The sequence below is a fragment of the Lingula anatina genome, chromosome 1, assembly GCF_051362555.1.
Source record: "Lingula anatina isolate TDL-2025a chromosome 1, LinAna3.0, whole genome shotgun sequence".
Classification (NCBI taxonomy): domain Eukaryota; kingdom Metazoa; phylum Brachiopoda; class Lingulata; order Lingulida; family Lingulidae; genus Lingula; species Lingula anatina.
The window spans coordinates 26,300,464-26,313,205 of record NC_141767.1 but is presented as its reverse complement, the minus strand read 5'-3'; the positions used below and the strand labels follow the sequence as shown (position 1 = coordinate 26,313,205).

Below are 12,742 nucleotides of genomic sequence, written 5' to 3'. Positions count from 1 at the left end.
AAAAAACTATTTTGGGCACTGCTCCCATGATGACCATTTAAGAAAAACCATGTCATTTACTGTTCTCAAACTTATAGGAAAGAAACATGGGACTAAAATACAGCTTCAGTAGGAAATACAGTCTGTTTGGTAATTCTTACTGCCAGTTAAAGAGTTATTTTGTGAAAATTTAATTTTTCACATATTGGCATTTTCAAGGTGTGACTTTGAAGTTCCACGGGCTTGAAGACCCATGCTAGTCACATTTTGTGAAAATCCATGATATGTGTATTTTATTATTAAAAATTGACGGTCATTATGCTGTTAAGTGGGGGCCGTAGCGATAGTCCGAAGGTTCAATAGTCCGAAGGTTCATTGGTCCGAATGTTCACTATAGAACCTTCGGACCAATGAACCCTTGATTAAAAAATCGATGAAAATGTTACCACTTTTCGGACCAATGAACCTTCGGCCCAATGAACCTTCGGACTATCGAGACGCCCCCGTTTTAACCATTATGTAATATTGCATCAGATTAGAAGAAAACACAATTTTGGGTGCTGCTGCCATGATGACCATTATGGGAAAACCATGTTACTTATGATTGCCAAACTTTCAAAAAAGAAATACAGGACTAAAATGCAGTCTGAGTTGGAAAAGCAGTCTAAGTGACTTCTTTTTCTGGAAGTTATACATTTTCAAAGTGTAAACTTGTCACATATTTTAATTACATTGGTATTACCTGTTGAGGATAATTAAAATTTGATGTTGAATTTGCAGTTTAACATAATGTGTTTTTGCATCAGAATTGACAGTAGCCTATTTTGTGCATAGTTATTTCCTGTTTTTTGTCTGTACATTTGACAGCTTTGCTGCCTTGTTAGGGATGTTATGCTGTTTTTTCACTTCTTTCAACATATATGCAATGCTAATAACACAATATAAGAAAAACAGATAGGCCAATTGTCATTATACTCACAGGAGTAGTCAAACTAACTAAAACGCAGGTTGAGTTCCAAAATCAGCATATTCGGGCCATTCTTTTAGAAGTTATGCTGTTTTTTTACATTTCCTCAGATTCAATTGTTAGGCATATAAACAGTCTCATTATTGAACTAATAAGATACGTAAAAGTGTTTGTGTGACATTTCCTGCATCTTAATAACATTGTTAGTTGATTATGTAAAAATGATGGTAAACTTGTTATTGTGTATTATGTTATAAAGTGTCAAAAATGGAAATAAACAAATATCATTGCAGTTTGTCAGATTCAATCATCTACTATATTCATTATCTCAGAATGGAGGAAATTGGACATTTAACACTGTTCTATTGATATTTTTCCCATCTCATCAATTTTTTTTCTTAGTTGATCATATACAAATGGTAGAAAACTGTTTATTTTGTTTTATGTTAAAAAAGTGTTTTAAAAATGGAAGTAAACCCATTGCAGAACAGTGCTGTCTTGTTTCAGCATATATGCAGCACCGATAACAAGATAAGTGGAAAACCATTTTACCTTTTTCTTTGAAACTTACAAAACTGATGAATATTCATAATACGCAGGTCAAGTTCGAAAATCAGCATGATCGGGTCATTTTTAGGGAAGTTATGCTGTTTTTCACTTTTTCCACCATATATGCAACACTGATAACATGATAAGTGAAAAATCATTTTACCTTTTGGTTTCAAACTTACAGAACTGATGAATATTCATAATACGCAGGTCAAGTTCGAAAATCAGTATGATTGGGTCATTTTTAGGGAAGTTATGCTGTTTTTCACTTTTTCCACCATATATGCAACACTGATAACATGATAAGTGAAAAATCATTTTACCTTTTGGTTTCAAACTTACAGAACTGATGAATATTCATAATACGCAGGTCAAGTTCGAAAATCAGTATGATTGGGTCATTTTTAGGGAAGTTATGCTGTTTTTCACTTTTTTCAGCATGTATGCAGCACCGATAACACGATAAGTGGAAAACCATTTAACCTTTTGGTTTGAAACTTGCAGAACTAATGAATATTCATAATACGCAGGTCAAGTTTGAAAATCAGCATCATCGGGTCATTTTTAGGGAAGTAATGCTGTTTTTTCACTTTTTTCAGCATGTATACAACACCTTTGTGCTATATGGCTCTGTTCTCACAACTTTTAGATCGATCTATCACCGCGGGGAGTCTCACTAGATTACTGTCAGATAATCCCCCTTAAGTGTCCGTCCCCGCCTACTACAAGCTTTAAGGGGTAATTAACTTTCGTGTCCGCCCGGCTGACAGCTATTTAGCGTGAACCCCCAGGGAGTTAGGTCGATCCAATGTAGGTCGATCTAATCTATGAGAATGGGGTGTATGATGGTACTGTATGGATGACAGTCTATAAAATTGTCCCTTGGGTGATCACTAATTAAATTAAGGTCTATAAAGTCACTTGCCTACTCATTAATTTTCAATTGGCCATTAAATGAGATTACATAAAACACTCCTTGAGATTTCCCTGTAAAGTCCCATAGGTTTAGCTCTCTTAACTGTGTCACAAGGATTTGGTGATAATTGTGCAGATAAATGGTGTTTAACATTGCAAATAAATTTACAACAAAAAGAATGTGTTATGCCAACATGCTATAGATGAATAACAGTGCTTTATTTTTCTCAAACTTGGTGGGGTTATTAAAATCAAGTTAATACAGCTAGATTAAAAGTTTGAATAGCAGCTTTTTTGGAATTTTTTACGTTTTATTAAAAATTTTTTTAAAATTATTTTTCAAACACAAGCATCTTCAAGATGTGATTTTATACTCCCATCCACCAGAAGTGCTGTGCATTTTCTGTATTTTTGTATATAATTGTTATTTCTTCAGATTTAATTCTTAGGCATGTTAACAGTCTCATTATGGAACTAATAAGATATGTAAAAGTGTTGTTTTGACATTTTCTGCTTCTTAATAATATTGTTTGTTGATTATATGAAAATGACGGTAAACCTGTTATAATATTGTGCATTGTGTAATAAAGTATCATAAATGGAAAGGAACTCATCATTGCAGTTTGTCAGATTTAATCATTCACTATGTTCAGCATCTGCAAATGGAGCAAATTGGACATTGAAAATTGTTCTATTGCTATTTTTCCTATGTCAACAATTTTCCTAGTTGAACATTTAAAAATGACAGTTTATTGATCATTTTGTTTTAAAAAAGGTGTTGAAAATGGAAAGAAAATCATTTCAGTACAGTTATCTCTTGTTTACATTTTGGCATTTTGAAAGTGTGACTCTGAACTTCCATGGCCTTGAAGACCTTCCCAAATCACATTTTCTGAATATTCATGATACTTTTATTTTTTTATAAAAAATTTGATGGTCATTATGCTGTTAAGTATTATGTTTTATTGCATGTAAGTTGAAGAAAACCCTATTTTGGACACTGCTGCCAGGATAGCGATTAAGGGAAAACCATGTTACTTACGATACTGAAACTTAGTGAAAAGTTTCGTAAAACAGAAGTGCGCAGCTTGTGTTTGAAAACCAGTGTGATTGTTTTCTGTTTTGGAGGCAATGCAGGTTTATAGAGTGCTATACTGGCATTTTCAAGTTGTGACTTATCACTCCCATCTGCCAGGAGCCCTGTACTCTTACTTTGTAACATTTTCTGTATTTTGTTAAGTTACAAGAATGATTCTTAGGATTGACATACAGCCCCCCCCCCAAAAAAAAATTAATAATATATAGTTATAATATATATATATATATCGATCTATCTCCATGGAAATTCTCGCTAAATTGCAATCATTGTAAGTGGCTTAGTTGTCTGTCACGCCTACTGAAACTGGCATGCCAGAATCCTAAGACTCACAAACTGAAAGCAATTTAGTGAGAAACCCCTTGGAGTTGCATTGATCCTGTTAGATTGATCTAGGTATGGGAACTTAGTCTAATGCTTGATACACATTTTACTTTCATCCTAATCCAATGTTATGCAGAATAAGAATTTGATGTTGGCTATGCAGTTACAGTAAGCATAATACATTAGTTCATCAGAATTGACAGTATCCTATTTCCTGCGTTTTTATTTTCTGGTTTTTGTCTGTACATTTGACAGCTTTGCTGCCTTGTTTGTATATAAGTGTTTTTTCCTTTGATTTAATTCTTAGGCATGTTAACAATCTCATATGTGAACTAATTAGATATGTAAAGGTGTTCTTTTGACATTTTCTGCATCTTAACAATATTGTTAGTTGATTATATAAAAAAGATGGTAAACCTGTAAATGTGTAATAAAGTGTCAAAAAATGGAAATAATAATAAACTCATATCTTTACAGTTTGTCAGATTCAATCATTCACCATGTTCAGAATCTCAGAATGGAGCAAACTGGACATTTAAAATTGTTCTATTGATATTTTTCCTATGTCAACAATTTTCTCAGTTGTTCATTTAAAAATGACAGTAAATTGATTACTTTGTTATATGAAAAAAAGGTGTTGAAAATGGAAGAAAATCAATTTAATACAGTTATCTCTTGTATACATTTTGGCATTTTGAAAGTGTGACTCTGAACTTCCATGGCCTTGAAGACCTTTCCATGTCACATTTTCTGTATATCCATGATACTTTTCTTTTATTATTAAAAATTGATGGTCATTATGTTATATTGCATAAAAGTTAAAGAAAACCCTATTTTGGAAATGGCTGCCGGAATGACCATTAAGGAAAAACCATGTTACTTATGATACTCAAACTTACTGAAAAGTTTTGTAAGACTGACGTGCAGTTTGTGTTGGAAAATCAGAGTGATTGTTTTCTGTTCTGGAAGCAATGCAGCTCTATAGAGAGCTATATGGGGCTACTGTTTATGGATGGTGGTAATTGTCCCTTGGGGTATCACAAGCTAAATTCAGAGCTATAAAATCATTTGCCTAATTAATTTCCAAGTGCCCATTTAATAAGATTACATAAAACACGTTGAGTAAAGTAAAGTCCCATAGGTTAAGCTCTCTTAACTGTGTCACATAATTAGGAATCTGTGATAATTATGCAGGTAAATGTTTAATGTTGCAAATAAGTTAACAAAAGAAAAAAAAATATTTGAATAACAGTGCCTTATTATCCTCAAACACATTGGGGTTATTCATATCATGTTATTACAGCAAGATTAAAAGTTTGAATAGCAGCTTTAATGGGATATTTTTTTGTGTTTTCTTTTTAATTTATTTTTCAAACACTGGCATTTTCAGCTCCCATCCACCTGAAGCTCTTCACATTCTCTGTATTTCCACATAAACAGTTGCATTTATGTCTTTAAACATTATGTAATATTATTTTATGCATTGTCATCATTATTCAAATATTGGGATTTTCATTATGTGAATTTGGTCCTGAAACTGTAATCTTATTGCAGGGGTGGATTGAGGCCGTCTTCTGGGTCTTTCATATTTTAAAGTTCATATTGATGGGTATCTGTTTTTTTCTGTTGGAAGACCATCAAAAATGTAGGATGGATAAACAAACTTGCTGTTTTTTTCCATTATTCAGCATATATGCAACACTGGTAACTCATTTTAAGGAAAACCAATCAGCCTTTTGTCTTGAAACTTACAGGAGGGATCAGTCTGACTAATATACAGATCAAGTTTGAAAATAAGCTTGATCAGTTAAGTTTTGATGAAGTTATTAGCCTTTTTGCATATAAGTGGCTTTTCTTCAGATTTAATTCTTAGGCATGTTAACAGTCTCAATATGGAACAAATTAGATATGTAAAAGTGTTGTTTTGACATTTTCTGCTTCTTAAAAATATTGTTAGTTGATTATATAAAAATGACAGTACACCTTTTATTGTGCATTGTGTAATAAAGTATCAAAAATGGAAGGGAACTCATATCATTGAAGTTCGTCAGATTCAATCATTCAATAAGTTAAGAATCTCAGAATGGAGCAAGTTGGACATTTAAATTTGTTCTATTGATATTTTTCCTTCGACAACATATTTTAATTGATCATATAAAAATGACAGTAAATCGATTATTTTTTTTCATGTAAAAAAGGTATTGAAAATGGAAATAAACTCTTTTTAATACAGTTTCTCTTGTTTAGATTTTGGGATTTTCAAAGTGTTTCTGAACTCTATGGGCTAGACTCATTTTGTGAATATCCATGATAGTTTTATTTTATCATTAAAAAACTGATGGTTATTATGCTGTTAAGCATTATGTAATATTGCATCAAAATTGAACAAAAACCTATTTTAGGCACTGCCTCCTTAGTGACCGTGAAAGGAAAACCATGTCACTTGCTCTTTTTACACTTAAAGGAAAGAAACATAGGACTGAAATACAGCTTCAGTTGGAAAATCTGTCTCATTAGTTAATTTTCTGGAAGTTATAGAGGTTTTTTGTGAAAATTTTTATCTTTCACATACTGGAATTTTCAATGTGGGACTTAGAGCTCCCTTGGGCATGAAGCCCAGTGGTAATCACATTTTTTTTAATGTCCATGTTTTTAATAGTAGATATTTAAAAATTGGTGGTATTTATACAGTTAATCATTATGTAATGTTGCATCAAAATTGACAAAAAACCTCTTTTGTACACTGCCACCATTAACGTTATAGAAAGAAAACTGTTACTATTTTTTCAACTAGTCTTACAAGAATGATTCTTAGGATTGACATACAGCTCATATTAGAAAGCCAGCTCTATTAGATTATCACTTTTATTAAATTTATGCATTTTTTGTGAAATTTTCATTTTTCTCATTTTGGCACTTTCTAAGTATAAACTTGAACTCTGATGGGCCTGAAGCCTTATGCTTTTACTTTCGTCGGCATTACCTGTTGTGCATAATTTTAAAACCTTTGATGTTGACTGTGCAGTTAAACATAATTTATTATTGTATCAGAATTGATAGTCTCCTATTTTGTGCATTATTGTTTTGTGCATTTCTTAAGGGTGTGACTTATGGGCCTGAAGACCTTTGAGAGGGTCAGTCTGTAAATTTCCCTTGGGTCTCACTAGGCTAAGTTATAAAGTTATAAAGTCATTTGCCTAATTAATAGGCCATTAAATGAGATTACATAAAGCACACTTGTTGATATTTCCCTGTAAACTCCCAAAGGTTAAGCTCTCTGCTGGATTAATAATAAGGAAGCAGTGAAAATTATGCAGGTAAATTTTGTTTTATATTGCAAATAAGTTTTATATATATATATATATATATATATATATATATATATATATATATATATATATATATATATATCAAACTCAAAGATTAAAAGTTTGAATAGCAGCTTCATTGGAATTATATTTACCTCTGCCAAGGAGGTTATGTTTTCACCCCTGTTTGTCTGTCATCAACGTAACTCAAAAAGTTATGGACCGATTTTGATGAAATTTTCAGGAACTGTCAGAAGTGGGTCAAAAAGACAATGATTAGTTTTTGGTGGTGGTTTGGATCAATAATCTATCAAAAATCAATAATTATCAAAAATAGCTGCCTTGGCAGAGCTCTGCGCTCTCAGAGTGCTTTTCTAGTTTTGTTATGTTTTCCTTTTTAATTTTTTCTCAAAGTTTTTATGGAAAAAGGTCCACTTTTTCAGAAAAATAATCCCCCTTTTGAAATTGCTGGTTACGGGCCTGTAAATGCACAGACATCCCTTTTTATTCTCTCCACAGGTTCAAAAACTGAAGCAACTGCTGTTCAAGAAAAACTTTCGGGACATAAAGGTGGGCAGTGTGGAGGAATTTCAGGGTCAGGAGAGACGGGTCATCATGGTCTCCACCGTGAGGAGTAACCCCGATTACCTGGCTCTGGACGCTTGTATGATACTTTTAAAGGGCTTTTTAAAGAACCCAAAGGTCAGTCATTTGTACACTTATGCATGTGGACACACAAACTGGGGTAGAGTTAACACTGCCCAATTAAGCCAAATGCTAAAACTGACTTCAATTGGCTAAACAAAATAGGGTTGATTTGACTTATTTTAGTCAAATTTAAACCATTTTGGAGAAAAAAGTGATGAAAAAGTAGTAATTTGGCTTTAGAAAAAATTGCTAGTGCCACCTCAGCATATGGTAATAACTTGATTTTTTTCAGTGGGGGGGAAATCGTGAATTTTACAGATGCGGTATTTTTTAGGCCATTAATTTTTAAAATTTTAATACTCCTACCCAATTCCTATTGGATGGTCACAACAGAATAAAAAAGTAAGCTACTCTATAGTTCTAATCTGTGCAGTAAGAGTACCACTAATACTATATACTTTATGTGTTTATAAAGGTATACATTTGAAAGTTTGATAATTTTTGCCCATTGAAAAGATAGTGTCATTACCATGATTGTGCTGTGGCATGTGTATATGCTTGAACACATAATTCATAAGACTTTGTACATGTGGATGTGCACACACATATTTTGAAATGTAAGGTTATTTAAACAGCTAGAGTCCATACTATTTTCATCACCATTTCTTTCCACTATGGCACTGCGGAGACTATGCCATGTGATGCGGAATTCACAGAAGAGATATGAACAGTTAGTCTCAGACTATACTGTCTTCAGTGTTCACCCGCACATACAGTTACATGTGGGATTAATTTTTTTTCAGAGGTTTAATGTGTCGATCACAAGAGCAAAGGCCCTATTGATTGTTGTAGGGAATCCGTTTCTTCTTTCGCAAGATGAACATTGGAACAGGTGAAGTGAATTATTTTAATTTATTTGATCAGTAAGCAAAAAAAGTTCAATCAAATTATAAGACTTTTTCAAACCAAACACAGATCAGCCATGTTAGGTTCAAGATTTTTTTCCTTTATTTAATCTTTATTTAATCTCATTGTTTCTAAGAACTCTTGTTCAGACAGACAGACAGACCAACAAAAAAAGAAATGTTAAGGATTTAATTAAGTTCATAAATTAAATTTTTAATGTTTGTTCAGACAGACTGACAAAAAAAAAAAAAAACAAAGAGGATAGAAAGATTAAAAAGAGAAAGCTATCATGTTTTAGTTCAGACAGACTGTTAAATAAAAAAAAAAATAGAAAAAAAAAGGAAAGTTAAAAAACATGTAAATTAAACTCCAAACTGACAGACAAAATAGTGTCTACTAGGGAATTCTTTCTTTTATTGTGAATGAAAGTCCATACAGAAAGACAAAAGAAAGTAGGCAATTCTTTCTTTATTTTCAACTTCTCTTTGGTGTAGTTTCCTTAAGTACTGCCTCGAGAAAAAAGCGTACACAGGATGTGATTACGATGACCCTACTGATCAGCTCGACGATGTCGTAGAGAGGTTTGTTGCAGTGAATATTAAGCAGTCATGTACGAGCAGGATTTATTGCAATCAATTTCTCTGTTGAATATTTTATTTTCTCAGATTATTGGCTATAAATAATCTAAATCATTAGGACTGAAAAGTCAGAATTTCAAATAAATTGCATGCACATGTACTATCTACTAGCTGTCATCTTGCATTTTCATTACTTAAAGTCCATTTTCAAGAGCAACTATTTTCTTCTTGTCTGTCATGTTATTCAGACGTACGACAAGTAATGTGTCCAAGATTTATTGATTTTAATTATTATTATTATTATTATTATTATTATTATTACTGCACCATTTAAACTTTTTTGGGAATATATTATTTTTCAAGATGTAACCATGGATGTCAGCCAGGTTCAGTTGCAAGAGGACCCCGAGTGGAGAGGAGAGGCCTAATTTTAACTCTGTATTCTCAACTGTATTCTCAACTCAGATTCTTCTGTGATCAAGAAGAAATGCAAGATCTTTTACTAGGGGACCCTGAATTTGAAAATCAAAATATTATGACGAATAAGACATGGAGGCTAGAGAAACTGATATAATATAATATTGTTGACCACGCTGCCTCATGTATATTAAACTATGACATCTACCTGTAAACGCAGACTTATCAAACCTTGCAAGTTCATCTTTTTTTCTGGAGAATGGTACATTCAAGTGACATGACGTTTATTATGAAACAATTGAGGATATTACTTACTTAAGCCATATTTTATGGTGCTTGAAACTGTGGGCATTTTTTGTCACTTGATTTTAGAGAGATTTTGATAGATATCATGTAGTCAGATTAGGTACAACTCTGTTAAAAAACTTGTGAATCACTAATTGTATGAAAATAATCAAAATTGGGGTTTGAATAATGCTTCAATAATTGTCTTAATCATTTTGACTTGAGCCTATTTTATCTGTGAATATCAAATTTTAATATTTTTAATAACATTTTATCAGTGTATTTCAGATATGCTTTATGAAAAAGTTTTAAATTGACAGGAGTATTTTTATAATAAGTCAGTTTTAGAAATCAAATTGATTCTATACTAGTGAAAATGTAAAATTCCAGAGTATATTTTTAACCAATGTTTTCTGTAATGTATCATACAGTGTGACTGTGTTTGTTCTCACTCTATGGGGAGGCAGAGCCTTCAAACTAACTATTCTTGGCACTTGCTTTACTAAATGTTTGAAGTTGGTTTGTAGTCTAAAATCTGAGCCTATAAAGACTTAGCTGGCTAAGTTGCACTTCACAGTTGTAAGAATCTTACAGATAGCCTAGGCCAGAAATAACTGATAAGTTGCAATGACTCACTGTAAAAAAGGTTGGTAGATTGCATGAATCTATTTGTGGTCTAAATTTTGTCTTTTATGCATATGTTTAATGAGAATAGCATCCAAAGGTTAAGGTTGGGCTTTCACTACACCAATCCCCTATTCCCCTTTTTTCACTTACAAAATGGCAAAAATAAAAATACAGATGTAGGTGCAAGAAAAGTTCTGATTTAATCAAAACTAGAGTATTGTTCGCTCATTAACCAAGTTATCAATTTTGCCTCATTTTTTCCAGTCTTTTTACTTTCTTTTCACTTTCCTTTGATTTACATTTTGATTGTCTTGGCAAGTCTTTTACTTGCAGTGGTGTCAGTAGCCCATTTATGTATATTCTACTCATCAACTGTGGACCAATCATTCTTAAAAAATTGTAGTTGTAAGACAATATTGCAAAGTTGACTTTGTATAGTTGGCTATCCAGATTAAGCAGTCTAAGCTTAATTTTTTTGTGAAATGGTTCCCTTTTTTCAATGAGCCAGTATACAGTACCTAATCAGTATTGAATTTACATATTTTATCTTTATCAGCACAATAAGAATCTTGCCATCTACTTTGAATTTTCATTGTTATTAACATTTTAGAATTGTTATGGAATTAAGCTAATTATGTTATCAGTAAGAACAAGATGTTATTATAATGATACATTTATGTACTGTGTAGATGCCAGTGCACTACTAAATTATGAGGAGAAATTTTTAATATTTTTTGGGATGGAGGAAACACAATTAATGAGGTTTTGGGGATTATCTTAATTTTGTGCAAAATTGGGCAACAGACAATGGTTATTTATGTACTGAAAATATATCAATAAAGCAAAAAAGAATGATAGTGCTAAGCTTTGTGGTGGAACCAAAATTTTAAGAAACAGATTTTGTGGGGTTGCAAAATATCGTGTGTATCACGTCTACATATATAGACCTAGCAGTATAAAAAGCCTTATAATTCTTGCAAGTGGTTTCTTCTTAGTAATTTGGACATTTAAGGTAAATTGAGGACAACACCGCTTCACTAAGAAATGACATTAAGTCACAAACTACAACGAAGATGGACTGTGAATTATACAAAAGTAATGTCTGATCGGAGAGTGGGGGTGCATTCGAAACACATGACCTATTGTCACTCTTACGTAGTTTTTTAAATTACACGTACACCATAATAATAACTTTAGCTAGAAGACACATTTTGTACGCCTAGTTCTAAGGACAAAGGCCTACGGATGTATCCAATATATATTAGATGGGGTTGGGGTTTTTTACCCCTCCTAAAATAAATTTTAAAACTCGGTCAGAACTTATAATTTGATATTAAATAACTTAATTATAAATTTATAATTGTATATACATGCATTTAAAAAAGTCATCAAATCACGTTCCAAGACCTAAATATTTTCGTAATGTACGCCTTATGACACTTGATAACGTTCACGTGATTCAGATGAAGACTAAATGTGTCAAAAATATCTGAAATCGATATTGGGAAAGGGTTTAAGGGAATGATGTAAGGCACATGAGTAAACTGTGGTCACATAAAGAGATAATTCTAGTTTTTTATGTAATTATGCAAACATTTTCCGACTCATGCATGCCTCAAAGTATGGGAAGTTTAAATATTTTAAATATCGAAGGCTTTAAAAATATCCTATGTGGATAATATTTACACGTTTTTAATACTAACAAAAATTATACTGCTTTAAATAGGTATTACGACATGCACGTTTATTTTTGACACATTTTGTCTTCAACTTCGGTTGAATTTTTCACAGTGCCTGGTAATGAATGTTTGCTAATTGCTTTCTAAGAGAATGCAGTTTTTGCCGTTTAAAAATTTGACTTTTCCCTGTCACCATTTCGTCTAGCTAATCGTGGATGTAACTGAATTATAGATTCTATCAATGGCTAAAATATTACAAAAAAACATCAAACAACTGAAAATAATGACCCGCGACAAAAGACGCCCCGAAAAGTTTCTTTTTTCAATTTTTAAAAACCGGGCGACACCTCGAAGGTGGCCGCATTATTGCGTTATTCGAAAAATTCTAGTTATTTTCGGAGACGTTAAAACGTCAGATTTAGTTGCTAGGCTGATGTAAGTAAAGTTTCACTTGGACAAACAAT

General features: G+C 32.3%; 1 protein-coding gene across 2 annotated transcripts; it reads left to right on the top strand.

The window, feature by feature from the left end:
- Positions 1 to 7,609: 7,609 nt before the first annotated feature.
- Positions 7,610 to 10,607, top strand: LOC147764170 (putative RNA helicase mov-10-B.2). 2 transcript variants are annotated; one of them, XM_087000738.1, is made up of 4 exons: positions 7,610 to 7,708; positions 8,590 to 8,678; positions 9,187 to 9,302; positions 9,634 to 10,607. In XM_087000738.1, the coding sequence occupies exons 1-4, from the start codon at positions 7,625 to 7,627 to the stop codon at positions 9,696 to 9,698; spliced, it is 354 nt and encodes a 117-aa protein (XP_086856864.1). In that variant the 5' UTR covers positions 7,610 to 7,624; the 3' UTR covers positions 9,699 to 10,607. The 2 variants fall into 2 exon arrangements, with proteins under 2 accessions (XP_086856864.1, XP_086856863.1); XM_087000737.1 differs by lacking the exon at positions 7,610 to 7,708 and adding an exon at positions 7,718 to 7,840.
- The last annotated feature ends 2,135 nt before the right edge of the window (positions 10,608 to 12,742 follow it).